This window comes from Salarias fasciatus, chromosome 20 (genome assembly GCF_902148845.1).
Source record: "Salarias fasciatus chromosome 20, fSalaFa1.1, whole genome shotgun sequence".
NCBI classification, from domain to species: Eukaryota; Metazoa; Chordata; class Actinopteri; order Blenniiformes; family Blenniidae; genus Salarias; species Salarias fasciatus.
This window is the reverse complement of record NC_043764.1, coordinates 26,788,594-26,810,049: the sequence shown is the minus strand read 5'-3', so window position 1 is coordinate 26,810,049 and position 21,456 is coordinate 26,788,594. Positions and strand designations below refer to the sequence as shown.

At 47.9% G+C, this 21,456-nt stretch overlaps 3 protein-coding genes across 6 annotated transcripts in view; all 3 read left to right on the top strand.

Annotated features, from left to right (window-relative positions):
• Positions 1-640: 640 nt before the first annotated feature.
• LOC115408013 (putative uncharacterized protein DDB_G0271606) lies at positions 641-2,496 on the top strand. The gene is made up of 2 exons (XM_030118590.1): positions 641-1,210; positions 1,299-2,496. Exons 1-2 carry the CDS (start codon positions 827-829, stop codon positions 2,016-2,018), a joined length of 1,104 nt encoding a protein of 367 aa, XP_029974450.1. The 5' UTR covers positions 641-826; the 3' UTR covers positions 2,019-2,496.
• A 2,735-nt stretch (positions 2,497-5,231) lies between these two features.
• On the top strand, positions 5,232-16,150 carry LOC115407753 (tyrosine-protein phosphatase non-receptor type 7). Of its 4 annotated transcripts, none has more exons than XR_003933689.1 (12): positions 5,232-5,367; positions 8,339-8,466; positions 10,093-10,255; positions 11,098-11,278; positions 11,491-11,575; positions 11,644-11,723; positions 12,232-12,369; positions 12,791-12,964; positions 13,486-13,682; positions 13,792-13,900; positions 14,038-14,122; positions 14,260-14,316. XR_003933689.1 is itself a non-coding variant. In XM_030118222.1 (12 exons), exons 3-12 carry the CDS (start codon positions 10,158-10,160, stop codon positions 14,377-14,379), a joined length of 1,272 nt encoding a protein of 423 aa, XP_029974082.1. In that variant the 5' UTR covers positions 5,232-5,367; positions 8,339-8,466; positions 10,093-10,157; the 3' UTR covers positions 14,380-16,150. The 4 variants fall into 4 exon arrangements, 3 of the variants coding, with proteins under 3 accessions (XP_029974082.1, XP_029974083.1, XP_029974084.1); XM_030118222.1 differs by having other exon boundaries at positions 13,787-13,900; positions 14,260-16,150; XM_030118223.1 differs by having other exon boundaries at positions 10,090-10,255; positions 13,787-13,900; positions 14,260-16,150.
• A 212-nt stretch (positions 16,151-16,362) lies between these two features.
• LOC115407751 (ADP-ribosylation factor-like protein 8A) overlaps positions 16,363-21,456 on the top strand; it is a 6,097-nt gene continuing 1,003 nt past the window's right edge. Inside the window, exons 1-7 of the mRNA XM_030118221.1 lie at positions 16,363-16,745; positions 17,538-17,618; positions 17,732-17,805; positions 17,976-18,069; positions 18,195-18,262; positions 18,351-18,421; positions 19,407-21,456. The exon at positions 19,407-21,456 is cut by the window's right edge and continues 1,003 nt beyond it. Of these exons, the coding sequence (XP_029974081.1) occupies positions 16,623-16,745; positions 17,538-17,618; positions 17,732-17,805; positions 17,976-18,069; positions 18,195-18,262; positions 18,351-18,421; positions 19,407-19,459 (564 nt within the window). The 5' untranslated portion in view covers positions 16,363-16,622 and the 3' untranslated portion in view covers positions 19,460-21,456. The remainder of the gene's footprint in view (positions 16,746-17,537; positions 17,619-17,731; positions 17,806-17,975; positions 18,070-18,194; positions 18,263-18,350; positions 18,422-19,406) is intronic.

The following is a 21,456-nucleotide window of genomic DNA, read 5'->3' as shown; positions in this document are numbered from 1 at the left end:
AAGATGTGATTTGGAAATTAAGTTTTTTGTTTGTTTGATAAGTGCTAGCAGTTTGTGAGTTTTGTTTTTTTTCCATCAAATGTAGCTTTAGCAGTAGATTGAACATGATCGGGGGTCTATGCTTGCATCGACATTATTTAGCCTTGAGATAATACAAAGTTTTGAATTCCTACAGTGATCTGTGCAGCACAAAGTCTGGCTCTTTTACGCCCAAACCTTCCCTCCATTGGGCCCAGCAGTGTGCCTGCTCTTCTTACCTGTTTCCCATATGTTTGATGTGTCAAGGAGTTCGAGAAACTTTCATGTTGGATCGTAAAAGTTGTTACAATTTCTTCACGTGTTTTCTCTGTTAAGGGCAAATCAGAAAGAGCACTGGCATCAGTACATTTGTGGGGGGGCATGTGTTTTTTACAGTGGAGAGACTGATACAATTTCAAAGCGTATATGTTGAGAAAAACATGCAGGACTCAGATTGTTGACTTTCACTTTCTGTTACCTAGTTTTGTTCTTCAGAGACAAACAGGAAGTGGTGGTTTCGTGTGGTACGAGTCAGCAGGGTGGAGGTTAGAGTGGGCACAGCAGACGGAGGCTTTTTCTCACAGACCAGTGGACTGGACTTCCCCTGATCATCAGGCAGATCCTGCAGACTCAACTCACTTAACCGAAAGCAGACATGGCGGCATGGTTTTATCATTTGCACATGACCTTTGGGCTACTTTCTGCCACCAAGTGGCATCCGAACCTCATGATTCGTCAAATTTAGACTTCACTTCACTCTGCAGCCTGAAGGAAGCCAGTCGTCTCCCCGTTATCAGAAACTCCCAACATGAAGAACTTCTTGGCCAGCGTGGGCTTTAATAACTTCACCATCTTCACTGCCATCCTGGCGAGCTTCACCTACAACTTCCTACTGGAGAAATCTCTGAAGTGTCCCTGCGGTGACACCAAATGGACTTGCTGCTCCCACATGGTGATGCCGCCCGCCATCATTCTGCTGCTGATGCTCATCGTACTCAGCATAGTCCAGGCTCCGTTCTCAGCCCGCCATGTGGTGAAAGCTTCTTTCGTTGCTCTGCTGTGGGTCGTTGACGTGTTCAACGATGGAGAGTGGTACGTGTGCTGCTGGAGCGATCAGCCAGAGCAGCTGTCTTGCAAAAACCAAAGCAATGTCACGGCCAACCAAGAGGAGACGATCAAGGAGAAATCCAGGGTGAGTCCTCCGTCTCCTCATTCTCACGTTGTCAGACTCTGTGGCAAACAACTGACGGGAAGACGGCAACTCTTTGTTTCTGTTTCAGTCCATTGCCCTCTGCGGACTCCTGGTTCTTATTGTTTTGGCATTTATATGTTGCCTCCTGATGCAAAGGTGGGAGCAACAGCAGGAGCAACAACAGGGGCAACAGCAGGGGCAACAGCAGGAGCAACAACAGGGGCAACAGCAGGAGCAACAACAGGAGCAACAGCAGAAGCAACAGAATGGGCAACAAGAGGGGCAAGAGCAGCAAGAGGGGCAACAGAAGAAGCAACAGAAGGAGCAACAGAAGGAGCAACAGCAAGAGCAAAAACAGGAGCAACAGAATGGTCAACAAGAGGAGCAACAGCAGGGAATACAGCAGGGACAACAACAGAAGCAACAGAATGAGCAACAAGAGGGGCAACAGCAGGAGCAACAAGAGGGGCAACAGCAGGGACAACAAGAGGAGCAACAGAAGGAGCAACAAGAGGGGCAACAAAAGGAGCAACAAAAGGGGCAACAGCAGGAGCAACAAGAGGGGCAACAGCAGGAGCAACAAAAGGGGCAACAGCAGGAGCAACAAGAGGGGCAACAGCAGGAGCAACAAGAGGGGCAACAGCAGGAGCAACAAGAGGGGCAACAGAAGGAGCAACAGCAAGAGCAACAAAAGGAGCAACAGCAGGGAATACAGCAGGGGCAACAGCAGGATCAACAACAGAAGCAACAGAATGAGCAACAAGAGGGGCAACAGAAGGAGCAACAGCAGGAGCAACAGCAGGAGTAGCAGCAGGTGCAGCAATCAGAAAGGCAAAAACAGGAGGAGGAAGTACAGGGACAACGGAACATCAAACAGCAGCTCCAACAGGGGGAGCAATTACAAGGAGAACGACAGGAGGAGCAACATGAGGAGCAACATTAGGAACAGCAGGAGGAGCAACTGGGGAAGCAACATGTAAAGCATCGGTGGATTGAATCGATAGTGAAATATTCAGAGCACACTTTGTATTCTATCGTCTCTTAACTTCTTGACCATCTACCATTTCATTTCATTTTATATTTAATCTCATATCTAAACTTTATGCAATCTACTCTACAATCTGTAATCGATAATCAAATATACTAAAACTTCAATGATCTGATGTACGTTATAATAAAGAGATGTAATCTGTAGTTTAATGTGTTTCAATGTCTTTGAGCCCATGAATGTTTCCTTCGTGGCTGTTTGAATGAATTTATGTGGACTACAACTGAATTAATGCAATTTAAAGACAAAATTAATATTTGTATTTTGTGTTTTTTCCCCTTCTTTTTTGAAATTTAGTGGTTTCTTGTCATTATTTTGTGTTCATTTTGCAGTTGTGTGTGTCTCACTGCTGTCTGGTTTGCCCCTCCTTTGTGGGTCCTTCTGACCTGTCGTTCCTCGACCCACCACTAGAGGTCACTGCTGCTGCGCAGCTTCAACCGCTCCTCTGTGTGCGTGTGCACTTTTGTTCTGCTCACTTTGTGTAGTGTGTTGTTGTGTCGTGTTGTTGTCACATTGTGTATTGTACTGTTGTGTGATATTGTGTTGTGTACTCTCGTGTAGATGTTTTGTGGGGTAGCTTAGTATTGTGTAGGGCACTATGGTGTGGTGTGTATAGTTGTGTTAATTGATGTTTTGTTGGGGATCTTTGTGTGGTATTGCGTAATATACCTCTGTGGATGTAACTGTGTTGCAGTTCATCCGAAGTTGTGTGTCTTTTAAGGATATATCATTCACTCAGTGTGTGTTTCTTTGCTTGGTTGTGATAATTTTTCATTTGGTTGTTGTGCCTGTTAAGTTGTGTGTCTCTGTGCTGTTTTGTGTGTTGTTGTGTGTCAGTGCCACCTTTCTGCTGTTTGTGTGTGTTGTTGTGTGTCTGTGCAGCCTTTGTGCTGTTTGTGTGTGTGTTGTTGTGTGTCTGTGCCGCCTTTGTGCTGTTTGTGTGTGTTGTTGTGTGTCTCTCGGGTGACTTTCAGCTGATTGGTTGTGCAGATGGACTCCAATCGTCATAGAAACCAGTGAAACGGCTTCTCGGGGAGTCGCCGCTCGCTCCGTTATCGCTCATCGGGGAAATTTAGCTCGCGGCGGCGGCTAATCGCTCCGCGCACACACACGCAGAGACACACAGACACACAAAGGAGAAGAAATGAAAGAGGAGGGAAACAGAAGCTAATTCATACCGAGGACGAGGCCAGTCGCTCCACAGCCTGCAAGGCAGAGCTCAGGGTTAAATCCTCCCACCTCTGACCTTTGACCTCCATGTACTCATATGCACTGTGTTCCGATGCCTGTTAGCTGTTTAGCACTGAAGTGTTATTTTTTTTCATGATTTAATAATTTTTATTTGTCTGTTTTTCTTGACTGCGGCTATGTTTCTGTATTTCAGAGGCCGGAAGTGTTCAAAGGAACATGAACTCCCCAGGAAAACTGTCGACTGAAACGGTTCCTCCATGCTGGGTCACAATGAAAGACTTGTTTCTATTTGCCAAAAGTGTGCTCATCTGAGCTTCATAGTGCATGAACAGTCTATCTTACTCCACTAAAATTAAAACACAAACATCAGTTGCTCCTTCCAGGTACCAGAGAGAACCTATAACAGCTAAAAAGCTAACCAGCTAGCCGATCGCTACTCTTTGGCTAAGCCCCGCCCCCAAACACAAAGGAATCTAACATACATCTACCTACCGCCGGGACATTCCTCGTAAAGAACCATTAAAACTGATGTTAGTCGCCAGTGTCACTAGCTAGTCCAGTAAGCTAGCTGGCTGACCACAGGGAGACTGGACAGCCATCCATCCAACAGAGAGCTGAAGATCTGAGCTTCAAACTTCAGCTTTTTCTCTTCCTCGGTCCAAAACATGTCTAGCGCCTGTTGTGGGATGGTTTTGACATTGACAGCTGCCATCATAAAGTCAGCTGTTAGCAACAGTACTTCGTAAAAGCAGATGTTGGAGTGACTCACTTCATTTCTCTTCCTGCTTTCAATCTAAAGAAGGGAAGGAGATTCTGAAGGCAGCAGGAAGAAGGACTCCGAACCCTGAGTAGAAGCTCCACATGGGTCTAGCTTGTTCCACAGTGGGTGTGTTGTACATCATAGTGAATTAATTTCATTTCTTTCTTTGTGTTTAAATAAGAGTGATGTTCTCCAATATCCCAAAGATAGAGGATAGCTGGATCCACTTTGACTTTGTAAATAAACATGAAGCAAATAATTGGTCAATGCTACGCAGGTTGGAGAGAAAAAACATCCTCTGGACGAGACTCGACAGCATCTTTTAGTAAACTGGGTCTGTTGCAGCAGGAAATGGGGGCATGTCTGATGAGCAGGTGTCTGTCAAATGATGTGACGGACATGTGACAAGTGGTAGAGAAGGCATCGTAATTCAAATTATTAGCATCTGACCAATAGAAGAGCGTGCTCTTAAAGGAAAGTCAGTATGTGTGTTAAAGAAAAGTCAATGTAATAACAGTCTAATTTGATCTCTGTATTGTGTGTGTGTGTGTGTGTGGGTGTGTGTGCGTGTGCAGGTCTTTAGCCTCCAGTGAGCAGGTTGTGTTTGTCCTGTCAGTGTGGTCAGCTTTGAACACACTCCTGGAGCGTCGTCCCAGGTGTGGGACGTGGCGGCGGTGAACGGCAGCGGCGTCTCGTCTCTTCATCCTGTCTGCGAGAGCGAGGACATTAGTATCTCCATCAGATCTGGAGCCTGCTGCTGTTCATCTGACAGCTGGAGAGCAGAGAGAAAATAGGTTTATACAACCCCACTGTGAAGCACACACACACACGCACACACACTTATCCAAGGTTATGGGTCCCCTTTAGACTGCACGCCACAGGCTGCAGCATCATCTATCCGACTAAATGTGTGTGTGTGTGTGTGTGTGTGTGTGTGTGTGTGTGTGTGTGTGTGTGTGTGTGTGTGTGTGTGTGTGGTAATGAGTGAGTGGGTGGGTGCAGAAAAGGAAGTGGCGGTGAAGGTAGAAGTAAAGACAGAACAACAGAAAGCAGCAGCAACAGATGAGAGGACGAAGACGAGAGACGAGGACGTCCAGGAGAAGACACCCAGAGGAGGGAGAGGAGGGAGAGGAGGGAGCAGCACAACTCTACACAAAGGTGAGAAATAGATGGAAACTTGGTGACCTGAGCGCTGAAGTTTGAATGCAAACACACACACACACACACACACAGAAGATGAGCCTCTGCTGACACACATTGATCTCAGTTACCCAAAAACTTTTACCGCCGATCAGCTGGAATCAGCGATAACACTTTGTCACTGTTTGATAATCTGTGTTTGTATCTGTGTGTGTGAGTGTGTGTGTCTCTGTGTGTGTGTCTCCACATTAGTCACCTGTTTGGATACAGCAGCTGCAGTCATTGCAGGAGGCTTCACACATTATGTCCACATTGTTATTCAGACAGAATCATCACATTCAGACATATTTCAGAAAAATCCTCTGAGTTTCTCTGTCAGACTCGGTAATTACAGGCATTATTCTCTGTTTCTGAACATCTCCGGTCTCCGATTTAGATTCCTTTCCTTCTCGTTTGCATCGTGCTTGGAATCCAAAGTTGTCAAACGTTGATCACATCAGAACTGACACGATCAGCCAATGGATTAAATCGATATGTGTTTGGTTTCAGCAAAACCCGAATGCGTTCTGCTTCTGTTGGGCTCTCGTGATAACACGGTGAAGATGGTTTTGATAGTCTGTGAAGTGTTCAGTGAACCAAACCACATTTCAGATCTATGGGGTAAAAAAAAAAAAAAAAAAAAAGACTTTAGAGATCTGAGCATTGGTCCTCGTGTGACACCATAAGCTGAATCAACTGAATATGAAGGACAAGCATCACATGTTCTGACACATGACTTCCCTTTTTCATCATCAGGTAACGTTTTGAGATTATTTCCAGCTATGAAATGTATCTCGTTAGTCAACACAATTGAAAATGTGTTCAGTGAGTGAATCGTTTTAAGTTGAAACTCCCAAGTAGTTTGTTAAATGTGAATCTTTTCAGCTCTTTTGCATTTTCATGTTGGCTGAACGAAAGAAGATTAATGAAGATTTCAGTTTTTCAGTCCTTTTTTTTTTAACTGAAACATAAACATACCGAAACGTTCAGTGTACCTGAAACATAAAGTTCTCATTCAGTAATGAAACGGTAGTGGTCCCAGAGGAGAGCCCTGTGGAGCAAAACATTAATTTAAATCTTTATCTCTCATTTTGACACATCTCCAGCAAACATCACCTATTTTCAAATAAGAGTGTGATCGCGCATATTGTTCGGATTGAAAACAAACAAAAAATGTTTTACAGATTTTCAAGAAATAAAGAAAACAGAAGATTTTCTAGTTTGCAAAGTGTAGATTTAATAAATGCGACATTCTAGGATAATTTCTGATTTGATTGTTTCTTTTCGGATTGAGTCACTATAGTGAGAAACAGAACTCAGAAGGTCCCAGGTGTGATGCCTGTGGAACGCCACATGTAATAATTTATTTTTTTCCAAGTACATTTTCATTTCTGGGCAAGGAGCAACACTCCAACTGGTCCTCTGTGCTCAAATAGAGATTCTCTCTGAATACATCTTGAGCCTCCAGACCTGGGCAATTAGATTTCACTTCGGTCACGCTTTCCCACCACTTAGGAGGTTAATCACATTCACACACCAGTGGAGGTGGATGCCATGCAAGGGGCTCAATCCATTTAATGGGAGCAATTTGGGATTCAGTGTCTTGGTCAAGGACACTTTGGCATCTGGACGTGGGGATATGGGGGAATTGAACCTGTAACATTCTCCTTAACAGAACTGGTTACTATTAAGGAATAAAAGGACAGTGAAAGGGATACTCTTGGTCACTGCGACTGTTTTGCTTCCTAAGCGCACATCATTATATCCCAAGTCATTGTCCACAGAACCATTTGTTTTTTCCCTTGTAATCTAATGTAATGATGTATGAATGTACTGTATTTATTGAATGTTGTACCTGCCTGCTGCTGCCATGCCCAGCCCCTCTTGAAAAAGAGACTTTGTCTCAATGATGTAATAATACAAAACCTTCCAACTGAAGGACAGCCACGCTACCAACCGAGCCTGAGATGTCGTGAGCAGACCGTGGTTGAAACCGTCTCAGTGCTGTGGCCCACAGCCCTTCGTCAGGGCTGGAGAGCAAACCAAAAACCGACACTCTCACCTCTGCCTTGGACTCGGTCCAAGTTAGATTCAGGAACTCGGGGTTCCAGGCATCATGACGGCAGCGTCCTGGTCAAAGTTCCAGGAGAGGGTGGAGCGATGGCAAAGGGCAGGTTGAAAATCTTGCTGGAGGTGGCACGTAGAGGCGATGCTGACTCTCTCTCTCCAAAGTCTATACTTGATGAAAGCCAGCCAATCGAAAGCCACTGGAAGACCACCGGATGTCTTTGGTTGAAGTGGACCAATGCTGCAGGGAGTCAAGTGAGGCCCTGATCATCGCAATTTCTAAATGAGCTGCCTTCAGGAAGGTAAATTCATGAAAATGCCCAAATTTAGATTGAAATTTGAGTTCCTGGAGTCAGTCTGCAGATTTGGACATCTAACAGGGACTTGACGTGGTGACTCATGGAGCTTGGATCGTTAAAAGGAGACGGACCATTTGTTCTCCCGTTCTGGTTCTTCGCAATCGCCTGATTCTGGTGGCGTTAGCAAACAGCCGCTACACAGACTTATACCTTCTAAACATTCGTCTCCCTGCACAACAAACACACTCAATAAAGAGTTTGCTCCCCCGCGGAGACATATGTATGTGTGATTAAGGGAATATATGATGGTAATAATGGAAGAATGTGTGAATGTGGCACCGGTGATTCATGAGCAGCTGTTAATAATCAGTGCCTGGAGCATCTCTCTCTCTCTCTCGCTCTCTCTCTCTCTCACCTGAACACTTCACAGTCACAACGGCCAGAAAAACAGGACATGTCGGTTCCTGCTGCTCCTCCTCTCCTCCTTTCCTCCTCTTTTTCTCCTCCTTCACTATCACTTTCCCTCTCTGCCATCACTTGTTTCTTCTTGCCCCGAGCTCCCCAGTCACTCGTCTGTTTCGCAGCAGGAAGACCGGAGCAGATCGACGGAAGCCTCCCGTATTTCCGCTGGTTCGGCGCTCCATTAGTCTGCCCGGTTTGCCGGTTCGAGTCTGAAAGGAAACACGTCCGTTTGAGCCGAGCGACACGAGCGGTAAGATCCGATCACACGCCTGTTACTTTCACTCATTAAACACGTGGAATCCTCTTTGGGCTTGTCTGACAGCAGCTCAACACGTGATCCTCGATTGTCAAAAAGTGGCTGTAAATAGGAGCTACAGCGCCTCCGGAGGCCACTGTGGTCAGAACAGGGACCAACACACAACAGCACATTATTTCTAGATGGATCTGAATCAGAAAAGTGAAAAACTAGAACTTCAGGTCAGTAGATCCTTGATAACTGGACCACTCAGTGCTGAGAGCACAGCTGATGCATCACTGCAGCATGACGATGATCATACAGCTACGAGACCAGGCATGACAAGGACGGAGGCCACGTTGACGCAACGATTCAACTGAAAACATTGTTTTTTATGCTTCTGTTTCAGAAAAGTTTGCCGTTTACATGGCAACATTCTGAAAGCGATGTCTGCTTACAAGGCAATGGCAGAAACACAGAAAACAATGTAGTTACCATACCAGGCCACTAGTGGGTGCTGTTTCTTGGGTTTTTGTAATGAAAGCAAACAGACACACACACACACACACCAATAGCGATGTTCGGATGGAGAGACCACCGGGTTGGATGTTACTAAGCTGACGGTCAGCTCTAAATCTATAGAACAGTGGCCCCCTTGCGCGTTAGCAGTGTTCCCGTGATTCCGCCGTCAACTTGAGCCTGAACGTTTCCAGAAAGGCTCGTTTTCCTCCCATCTGCATGGCAGCAGAGTTTGAGTGTTTTCAAAAAAGTTCCATCTTCGAGCGCAGGTGTCATGTAAACAGACATCCAAAACGCAACCAAAACCTTTTCTAACTCCTCTTTTCACTGCACTCGTTTTCAGTACCGCCACTAATGTCGCTTCACACTCACAGTGGTGACCATACCAGGAGAAATAAGGGTCGACATGAAGCTGCTCTTTTCTCAGTATCAATGAAAACGTTATGAGATTTTCAGTGACGGGGCAGAAAACTCAACTCAGAGTCGTGGAAACTGGCCCAAGTTTCAACCCGGAACTCTGACGGCAGCGGTGGGGGGGGGGTAGCTCTCATGGCTTCTGCTCTGACAACGACAACCAAACGCATTTGTATTATGACTTTGTGTGTGTGTGTGTGTGTGTGTGTGTGTGTGTGAGAGTCAGTGTGTGGGCGAGCTGACTTCCTGTGATGAGGAAACTCTTCCGATGGAGACACACTAGAAGGTTTCACATCAAACCGATGTGGAAACTCTCTGAATCGTAGCAAATACACACACACACACACACACACACACACACACACACACGTCTGACAGCAGCTTGGCTGTGTCAGTTGTTTGTTTGTCACAGCTAGCAGTGGAAGCTGACAGAAGCAGCGTGTGCAGTCCGAGCGTAGCGACTCGCCGGCAGAGGAAGTTGAGATGTGAGTTGAGGTAAAGCTGAGAGTCGGGGCAGAGGGGCTCTGGCGCTGAGAGTCTTCGCACTTTTTTTTTTATTTTCAGAGAACTGAAAGACAGAGCCGAGCGAGGCTGAAAGCGTCCGGTGTGACACCGTGAGAGCTCGGCAGGAGGCTGGGGGGGGGGGGGGGGGGGGGGGGGGGGGTGTTCTCACGAACTAACTGTCTCCCTGTCCCCATCGTCCAGCAGGAGGCGCCGTGAAGTCATGACGAGCGGCTGAGAGAGACTCCGCCTTCCTCACACACCCAGACGCTATGACTGACGCCGCCTCCGCCCTGGGGGAAGAACCCCCCATCACTCCTCCGCCCATGACCACGCCCCCTCGAAAAGCCTCCGTCCGACTGCAGGAGAGGTGAGTACAACTCAAGAGGCGAAATCTTCACACGTCACCACCATCGACGTGAAAGGACCTGCAGGCTCCCTACAGAACCTGCAACCGGAACCCGGGCAGAAAGGTCCCAAACACAAATATTGGCATCTTTTCAGATTCAGGGCATTTCATGGAGGTTCTTGCTTCAAGTTATAAAGTTAGCCTAAAACTAATACTGTTATTTAATTTTCTATTTAAAACTTCTGGGATTTTTTTTTTGTTTTGTTTTGCATATTCAGAGTTTACAGGGTTTTCAGTATAAGAGTCATCATATAGACTTGTTTTTATACCAATATCGATATCAGTATATCAGTTATCGGCTGTGAGGAATATCAGTATCAGTCAAAACAAAACCACTTAGATTAAATCTTCCTCGACTAAGCGCGTGGGACGCTCATCCTGCAAGTCCTGATATGTTTTCTCGTCTGTGTGATGTTTTATATTCGAGAGATGAGTTGAGAAAAAAACCCTCCACCTCTGGTTTTGTAATCAGTGAGAAGCGCTGTCTGAATTCACAGCTGATTTCGGCGAGAACTGTTCGTCCAACACACAACAGAGTTACACCGACTGATAAGGGACAAACAAGTCTACGTTTCTACGACTGATTTGTGTGTGTGTGTGTGTGTGTGTGTAAAAAGCTGTGGGATGAAACTTTGAATGAACTGAGATACGAGAGAGTTTTGAATGACACAATGAAAAAAAATCATGTAACTATTGGTGAACAGTTGGGTTTCATGACAAAATAACATGTTTTAAAAGTTTGTGCTCTAAAATCCTCACGTTCCTATTGTTTTAATTGAACCCAGTGTGTCTTTACCTTGTAGGCGGGGCTCTAACCTCTCGTTGCTATTGGACGTCAGCAGTCTGGGGGCGGAGCCTGTCTGTTCTGTCTCCACCCCTAAGGAGGTGTGGCTTCAGCTGCTGCACACGTCCTCGCGACCTCTGACCCACGCCCTGCTGCAGCAGGCGGCCAGGGACACCAAAGCGCTCAACGCCGAGTACCAGGTAACCTGGCGTCACCGTGGCAACGGTGGTGGTTTTAGAGATGACAGTTTTCAGAACGTTACCGTGTAAACAAGTGAGCGTTTCTTAATTCAGTGTAAGCGAGTCCTCCTCCATCAGTGACTGTCCGGCGATGCTTTGCAGAAGTTTCTCTGCTGACGTTTGAACGGGGTGCGTTTGATTTCTCTCCCAGCCTGTCCCTGTCTCCTCCACAGAAAATACCGCCCAACTTTGTGAGCGCGGCCGAGCTGGACGTTCCCGGACACACCATGAAAGACCGATACAAAACCATCCTCCCCAGTCAGTGCTCCTCCTCCTGCACCTCCCCTTCCTCCTCCTCTCCTCCTCTAACACGGCTCTCATTTCAGACCCCGAGAGCCGGGTGGTCCTGAGGAGCCCCGAGGAGGAGGCGGGGCCAGACCGCTACATCAACGCCAACTTCATTCGGGTTGGTTCTCTGTGGGAGGAGTACTTTCTATATATGTGTGTGTGTGTGTGTGTGTGTGTGTGTGTGTGTGTTTGTGTTTCTAAGACTAAGAAGAAACCACAGGAAGTCATGGAGGAAGCGAGGGAGGAAGTGAGGAGTCTGACTCCTCCCCCTGCGGTGCACAGAAGCCGTTTCCTTGTTTCAGATGCAAGGATCGAACCTTGTAACAGTTTTGGTGACAGTGCGAACCACTGAGCGCCTGAGCCGGCCTCGTGTGACCAGAATCCGCTCTCACACACACGCAGACTGACCTGTGTCGTCTTCAGGACAGCGTGAGGGACGTCCTCACCGGGACTCCGCCCTGCAGAACTGAAAGCTTCTGGAAGATTCTGACAGAGACACAATCAGAAAAGAAGAAGAAGAAGAAGAAGAAGAAGAAGAAGAAGAAGAAGAAGAAGAAGAAGAAGAAGAAGATGAACTGACCTCTGGGCAGATGGAGCTCACTCATCCTCCTCCTCTTCCTCTGCAGGGCTTCAGAGGAGCGCCTCGGGCCTACATCGCCACCCAGGGGCCCATGCTGCACACCGTTACCGACTTCTGGGACATGGTGTGGCAGGAGGGGAGTCGCATCATCGTCATGGTTACCCGACTGAAGGAGAACAATGAGGTGAGCCGCCGCTGACCTCCACCTGCCCGGGTCAGGGGTCAGGGGTCAGGGCTCTTCAGCTCCTCTTTAGCGGCTCCATCAAGCTTTTCAGGCCCCGTTTACATGAACCTCGGTATCTGTTTTTAAAAAGTTCGAAGTGTAATTGTGTAAACGGGACTTTACTTCGAATGAAGTTTAAATCTATCTAAACTAACAAGGACATTCATCACGTGTAATTCGCTTACATGACAACTAACAAGGAAGACTTTTCTCATATTCAGCACCTAAATTGTGTTCACTGAGCATGAGCCAACAGTCCATCACATGTTCATGTGTGGTTGATGACCTCCTGAGTCGGCGGTTCAGCTGGCAGCTCTGGTTTCTGTAAAATCTGCAGACCTGACGGATGACGGAGCAGAAACTCCTTGTGTTTTTCGCTCAGAAATGTGAAGTCTACTGGCCTCAGCGGAGGGACGGGCTCAGGAAGGAGGAGCAGCAGGAGCAGGAGGACAGAGATGAAGACGAGGCGGAGACGAGTCGATTCGGCAGATTTGTTCTTCGAGTGAAAGACGTTCAGGAGAGAAACGGATTCACCGTCACGGACGTGGAGGTCCAGGTACTCCTCCACACTGTCTCCGTCTGGCTTTAAATGTTCTTTATTGTGTTTGGTCTGTGTTGTTCCTTATATTATGTTGCTGTTTTTTGTTTGAGTTTTGTTGTGTATTTTTTTGTTTGTTTTGTTGATGTTTGTATATGGACGCTGTGATTTGTTTGTTTGTTGTTGTGTTAAAGGGGTCATATTGTACAGTTTTTCAACAATATTACATTGGCGCCATCAGTCCAGAAATGCTATATTCAACGTTTATCGCCCTAAATTCAGTCTTTCCTTGATTTTCATCCATTCGAATGTTCGATCTTCTGAGTTGTGTTACGGACAGAGTGTGTGTCTCTGTACCTTTAACTCCCAATGAGCTGGGTCTGTCTGCTCTGAGGAAGAGGAGGAAGCGGCTCATGCTAATGCACTCAATCTCATGAAATGAACGACTCAGAATATTTCGATTCCATTGACGCTGTGTTGACATTGCGCTGTTCGTTTTGTTGACTGTTGACGCCGCGTTGTGTTGTTTGTGCGTCCAGCTGTTGTCGGAGCGTCGCGTCGTGCGTCACTTCTGGTTCACCTCGTGGCCCGACCACCACATCCCACAATGCACTGCTCCCCTGCTACGGTTGGTGGAGGAGGTGGAGACGTACAGCAGGTCACTGGCCCCGCCCGCCGGCTCTCAGCCAATCGCAGCGCCCGGCGCCGGGCCCGGACCAGTCGTGGTCCACTGCAGGTCAGTCCTGGGGTCCATCTCAGGGTTTACAATGTGCACGTTTCCATGGCAACAAGCTCCTCCCATCCAGAGATAATATCAAAAGCCCCTCCTCTTCCTCTCAGTGCAGGTATAGGGAGGACCGGGTGCTTCATAGCGAGCAGCATCGGCTGTCAGCAGCTCAGAGAATCAGCTCAGGTTGACGTTCTGGAGATCGTCTGTCAGCTTCGACTCGACAGGTGGGTCAGCTCGTCCCCCCCCCCCACCCCCCCCACCCCCCCCCCCCCCCCCCCCCCCCCCCCCCACCCCCTCCTCCTCATGTCCTTGTCGTAAACTGGCCCTCTGTGACTTGTCCTTGGTCCTGGGCGCTGAGCAGAGGAGGGATGATCCAGACCCCGGAGCAGTACCAGTTCCTGTACTCGGCTCTGGCTCAGTACAGCAGCCAGCTGCAGCTCTCTCAGGTACTGAAGAAAAACTAAACTCTCCTTTCAGCTACATGATTCCACTTCCTCATCCCTTCGTTTGGGAGAAATTCAGAAACACTTTCAAGTGAAAACGGAAAACAGTGACATTCATTTGGTTCTTTTCTTTTCACCAGCAACAGAACCAGCTGATTACGCAGCAACAAGACCAACAGAACCCAGAGGATCAACAGAACCTGGAGGAGAAGGTCAGCATCCAGCTGCAGAACCTGCAGCTGGACCCCGAGCAGAACTGATCCACATCCTGGAAAACCCCCAGGAGGGTGTCACTCAGACTCAGAACCGATTCTGGATCAAACAGGAGGTCAAGAAGAAGCTCAGGTCCAAGTATGACCCCGTCAATCGTTTCCATTCTGGACTGGAACGGTCAGAGAACTCTAAACACCACGTTCTGACAATAAAATCTCGCTGTTCAAACTGACCTGTCGACTTCAATGGGCTCCACCTGATTCCCCGCTCAGGAGACACTTCCTGTCCAAGTAGACGTTTCGCTGTTTCACTGCTGGTTTCTGTCAGAACTCTGACGTCTTCTGATGATATTATAGCTAAACATGTAAAACTGTTCTCCAGTCTATAGACTGGCCAGACTGGATCCTCCTGTGGTCTGGTTTTGGAACACGGGCCTTATGTTTGACACCCCTGATCTTGACCGTTATAATTCCCTGTTATCAGCCTGTCTGAGTATGAAGTCTGCAGCTGATTCAAAATGCAGTACTGAGAGAATTGATCTCATATTTGGTGATCAGATCAGTCGTGATCTGGACTCAGGTGGAGGTGGGTTGGGTGTTTTGTAGTGTGCAGGCCAGCAGGGGGCAGTGTGTGAGCCAGTCTGCCTTCTCCTCCTCAGTGAGTCTCCTCTTGTCTGTCTCTCATCTCAGCCCCACCCAGCCGAACGGACTGAATCAGAGGCAGCCTGTCTGCGGTGCTCTGGTGAACTTACACATCAAATCCTGAAGAAATATAACAGATTTACTCTCTCAGGTTGCTGATCTGAACCCAGCTGAGTGTGTGAGATGGCGTGTATACATCAAGGGTGTCAAACATAAGGCCTGTGGGCCAAAATAGGCCTACACGGGGCTTCAATCTGGCCCACCAAAGTGCCAGATGAGAAGAAATGTTGACACATGTGAACTAATGCGAGTTTGACTCTTCCTCACACACACACACACACACACACACACACACGCACACACGTATAACATACAACCTCCTCTCACCTGGATTCCAATGAAGGATATTTGTGCTGTGAGGTGAAATCGCCAGCTGCCATGTGACCATGTGACCATGTGACCCTGTGACCCTGTGACCACTAGAATAGAGACATCCATCCATCCTCTGCTCCACTGAATCCTGTTCAGGGTCACGGAGCGCTGGAGCCACACCAAGGGGCCATTTCAGCCTCGTTTACGTGATGTTTTGGGTGTTTTTACACAACAACGGCGCTCAGAGCAACGGAACACAGGACTTTTGAAAACACTCCAGCGATCAGCTGCTCCTGGAAGCTCAGAGGCGAAGGAGCTTTTTGCTGTCTGTCGTCACCCAAGTTGTGGAATGAGCTACCACCACGCCTCGGACAAGCCCCTTCACTGTCTGTTTTTAAAGCTAATCTTCAGATCCATTTTTACTCATTGGTTTTTAACCCAGCTTAAACTCTGCTCGTTTTCAAAATTGCCATTTTACTGTTTGATTGTATTTCATTGCTTCACTGCTCACATGTTATGCTTTAGGGTTTTTATGTCTATCTGTGTACAGCACTTTGTCACAGTGATTTTTTGTAATTAAAGAGCTTTATGAATAAAGTTGAGATGATTTGCGGTAAAACAGACATCGTTTTCAAAATGTTGCTGTTTAAACGCAAACGCATTTTCTGAAATGAAAATACAAAAACAATTCGTTTTCAGTAGAAACGTTGGTCCCTCGGATCAGTTTAATCACTAGTTAACCTCATGTTCATGTTTCTGGAATGTGGAAGGAACATCATTCACACACAGGAAGAACATGCAAACTGACAAATGAAACTGACACACACAGAAGCGGAAGAACGGAAACATTTGATTTTATAATTCTAATAAAAAACATGTGATGTTGTCACTGTACTGAAAAAAATCAAGTAAATTAAAAAAAATGCTTTTAATTCATAAAGAGACTATTAAGCCTCGAGACTCTCATTGTGAAGGCGTCGCACGGCCCGCGGTGCATTGTGGGACTCGTAGTCTTCGCTGCTCAGAGGAAAAGGCGTCGGTAGTAAACACCAGACGAACCGGAGCCCGGACAGTCCAGACCGAAAAACACCGACCCTCCGCCTCCTCTCCCCGGTTCATGTGAAGCCCGCCGCCGCCGTCGGTTTGTCCCCGGTACCGCCCGCGCGCGTCACGGTGCCTGCCCGCGTCCAGAGATCCCGGAGCCGTCGGGGCGTTAGCCAGCTAGCCGCCGCAGCGTTAGCCGCCTAGCCGCGTTAGCTTCACCGCGGAGGACGAAGATGATAGCGCTCATCAACAAGCTGCTGGACTGGTTCAAGGCGCTCTTCTGGAAGGAGGAGATGGAGCTCACCCTGGTGGGGCTGCAGTACTCCGGGAAGACCACCTTCGTCAACGTGATAGCGGTGAGTGCGGAGCGCCGTCAGCCGCCAGCTGTCAGCTAGCATCTGGCCGGCTCCATTGTTGTCCTGCAGCGGTGAGGCTGGGTGAGGTCAGCCCGGCTCCCGGGCCACGTTGGCCGGGGACTCGGACGCCCTCGGTCCGGTGTGGAGACCCGGGTGGGGAGTCCGGCCCGGCAGCGCGTGTGTGTGTGTGTGTGTGTGTCCGGTAGTGTCCTGCTGTCAGTGACCCCGAGCACCGGCCGCTTCCACATCTGCATCCTGCGGGTTTCCCAGCAGAGTCCGTCCAGATCTGAGCCCCCGAGGCCTGGACCCCCCGCAAACCCAGACCCACATACACCCAGACCCCTGCACATCCGGATCATCACAAGCCCAGAGCCCTGCATATCCAGGGCCCCTCAAACCTGGATCCCAGGATATTCAGGCCCCATCAAACCCAAAACCCAGCACACTCAGACCCCCATAGGCCCAGAACCCTGCACATCCAGGCCCCTTCATGCTTGGGCCCCTGCAAACCCGGTCACCCGCACTCCAAGACTCCCACACATCTAGAACCCTACCCTACCCTGGTCTCCCGCCCTCTGCAGTGCCGCACATGAGCTATTTGAGTGTGACCCCCCCTTCCATCCTCTGGTTCAGTGACCTCTGACCTTCAGGTCATCACCAGTAATCCTGCTGCATCCATCAGAGGGTCACTGACATGAGTGTTTAAGGTCAACCTCCATCTTAATACTGACACCTAACCATTTGTGTGTGTGTGTGTGTGTGTGTGTGTGTGTGTGTGTGTGTGCTCTCCAGTCGGGCCAGTTCAGTGAAGACATGATTCCCACAGTTGGGTTCAACATGAGAAAGATCACCAAGGGCAACGTCACCATCAAGGTGAGTAGTTTGACTCCTGGCTCCTGCAGATACTGTAAGGATGGAAATCTGTACAATGTGGCTCAATTTAGAGTTTCTGTCTGCGAACTGATGTTGATTTGTTGTGTGTGTAGCTGTGGGATATCGGAGGTCAGCCTCGCTTCAGGAGCATGTGGGAGCGTTACTGTCGAGGAGTCAGCGCCATCGTGTAAGTCTGTTCATCAGTGAACCCCTCTCACTGTATGCCCCACAACCACAAGTCTTTATTCTGTGTTGTTTACTTCTTTTAACAATGTTTTTAGTGTTGAGACATTGTTTCTTGCGTAGTTTTTTTGTCATTTTTGTGTGATTTTGATCATCTTTCTGTCCTGTTCACAGCTACATGGTCGACGCTGCAGATCCAGAGAAAATCGAAGCCTCAAAGAACGAACTCCACAACCTGCTGGACAAACCACAGCTGCAGGGGATTCCTGTAAGGACCTCAGACTCACCGCCAGCGCTGCGTGTGCTCTGCCGGACCCAGAAGTGGTTCTATGAGACAAATTGATTCTTTTGAGAACAGTTCAGTCTTAAGTGTGTGCGTTTGTGTGTGTGCAGGTTCTGGTTTTGGGGAATAAGAGGGACCTTCCTGGTGCTCTGGATGAGAAGGAGCTCATAGAGAGGATGTAAGTGGCTCACACACACGTCGAAGCCTCGGTCCAGTCGTCGCCTTGACGTCTTTCTCATAACTCGTCTGCTGCGATCGTCTTTCAGGAATCTGTCAGCGATCCAGGACCGAGAGATCTGCTGCTACTCCATCAGCTGCAAGGAGAAAGACAACATCGGTACCACGCACACACAGTCACACTGTCAATGTACACTGTATTGCCAAAAGTATCCACTCGCCTGCCTTCACACTGACGGACTTCCTATTCTTTAAACCAGAGGATTTAGTTTGATGCCGGTCTGCCCTGTGCAGCTTTAACAGCTTCAGCTCTTCTCAGAAGGCTTTCCCCGAGGTTTAGGAGTGTGTTTGTGGGAATTCTGGACCATTTGTGAGATCGAGCAGCGATGTGGGAGGAGGAGGCCGAGCTGGTAGTCTCTGTTCTGTCGGGTTGAGGTCTGGACTCTGATCCGGCTCAAACTGGACCCTCCAGGTCTTTATGGACTTTACTTTGTCTGCAGCTGTTGGCTCTGCAGGAAGTTTTCCTCCTCGACACACTGCTCCTCAGCTTCCTCTGTGCTGCTCTGCTGGCTTCACTTTATTAAAGCACTGCTAACAGTTGATTGTGAGGAACTGTATTTTAGAGGTGGCGTCTTCTCATTGCTGCACTCTGGAATTCACTGAGCTCCTGAGAGCGACTCATCCTTTCACTGAAGTTTGTAGAAATACTCAGCATTATGGTTATCATTAAGAATTTATCAGTACTACTATGACGGTATTCTTATCAGTACTTCTGTTTTCATTTCTTTTATTTAGCATTTTTTTAAACCGTATATATATAAAAAAAAAAGATCAGTCAAGTAATCTTTGACCAAATTACCTTTATTAACACTAATGTGGCGACGATCACACTGAACTACAGCTATTTGCGAGACGGAACTGTGTGTGGGTCATTTGGTACCGGGGCACAAAGGGAGAATAGAGTTTTATTTTGAAGGTAAATTTAAATTAGGCACTTGAGTTTAGACACCTGTGCTCATGGAAGTGATGATCATTTAATGACTTGGTGAGCTGAACAAATACTTTTGGCAATATAGTGTGTCTGTGGTTAAGTAAGCCCCTCCCACAGAGTGTAGGTAACCCCTCCCCCGCCTCTGTCTCTGCAGACATCACTCTCCAGTGGTTGATCCAACACTCCAGGACTAAGAGGAGTTCCTGAGGAAAGAAAACATCTACACTACACAACTTGGCCCCCCGTTCCCCTCTAATGCCCCTAACTCTCCTCCTCCTCCTCCCCCATGTCTTCACCCCCCCACCCCCTCCTCCTCCAGCTGGAGGTGCTCTGGTACGTTCCGTCACTCGGTCGTGTCGGTGCACGCCGTCCTCCCATCTTCCCATCATGCTCCTCCTCCTCCTCCTCCTCGTCTGTTGTAAACTGCTCGTCCTCCCTCACTCTCCTTTTTCTTAATTTTTCGATGTTCCTTCTCTTCTCTGTCGTCGCCAAGCCCCGCCCCCTCGCCGTCTCTCTCTCTCTTTCTCTCTCTCGCTCTCTGCGGCCGAGCGAGGGATGATTCCGACCTTTTTATTGCACTGTTGATTTTTGGTTTTGTAAGATATTAATAATGAGAATAATGTTAATAATCTTCTTATCGTGACATGACCTGCTGACGTCAGGAGGAGTCTCTTCATGTCTCTGTACCTTTTAGCTTTTTATTGCATTTCTATTATTTTCTATTCTTGTTGTTGTTTCTTATTTTTTGGACTTTATAAGTCAGCTTTTTGTTTAACCAGAGTTCAGTGTTTTTTCTGTTCTGGATTGGCTGCTGATTGGACCTCGGCTGTCATGTGACCTCCTGCAGCTGACAGGCGAGCGCGGCGCGACGACTTCTTTCACATATTCAGGAGTTTGTGAGGCAGGAGCAATAGAAGTCAACCATTTTTCATTTTTGCCAACATCGCCTGCTCACATTTCTGCACAAACCTCACTGTTGGCCTCAGACGGCCAGCAATTGATCACCTAACTTTATTCTCGCAGTTCAAAGAGCAAACCATCGTCTGCTTAGAGTCTGATTCTTTTTCCTACACAATCACGTTCTTGTTCACTTGAGACTCCCGTCACTTCGGATCTGAGCTGCCTTTTGTGCCGTTTGAACAAATTTATCCAGCCATTAACTGAAAGTCCGCCACTTTAACTCATGAAATGAAAGCCGATCGTGGCTGGATGGCGTTTTAATGACAGCAGAAAATATTCAGCCAATCAGAAAGTCTCGCCTGTAAACGCTTCGCCTCTTCATTTCTCACATCTTCCTCTTCCTAAGGTATTTATTTAATTGAAGTATTGGCTCTCAGCTCTGTCTCTCTTATCGGTTCACATCACGTCCCGGTCGTGTCGGCAGCCAATCACACTGCAGAACAGCCAGGAAAAGGAAGGAGCGCTTCCTGTGTGAGCCCTCCCCATGTGGTCGAGTGTTCAGATGGGGAACAGCAGTGCATGATGGGAGACGAGTCTCTCCTGCTTCTCACTGTCGGGATAAACTGGGTGCAGCGTCGGCAGAGCCTTTTTTTTTTTTCTTTTTTCTTCTCCCCAGTAAGGAGAAATGATCTCGACTTTTCTATTTTTTATGTCCACAATCTGGCTGTCGGACATCATGAAATACGAGGACCAGTGATTGAAGGCAGACCTGTAAGGTCAAGATAATACCTCAAGAACTCTAATCAGATGGTCAAATCATCAACCTGATATCAGACATGAAATTTAAAGTCTAACCACATGACTGACCTCAATATCTTTAGCATCTACTCAACCCTAAGACGCTCTTCTATGTTCCTGGGTAAGGCCTGCCAGTGCAGCTTACTGTCTCCTTTGGGAACTTGACTTCGTGAGTTTATTTGAGGCCAGTGCTGAGCCTGACTCACCTGCCGCAGGAGCATCAGACCTGGGAGGTCTGGACCGGCCTGACCGAGCCTCCTCCGTAAGGTCAAGCAGAAAGATCAACCCTCCGAGGTCTGAAGGCGTCCGGCAAATCTCATTAGACCGACAGTGAGAAGCTTCTGATTGAATAATTACCACCAGACTCATGAAACTGGAGGAGCTCGAGGCTTCAGAGCGTCCAGGGCCTTCCTGATGAAACCAGAGAACGTGCGCCGCTTGACAGAAAAACATCGAACAAATTCACTCTCTGGGTCGAACAACTAAAAAAGCACAAAAGGGTGCAA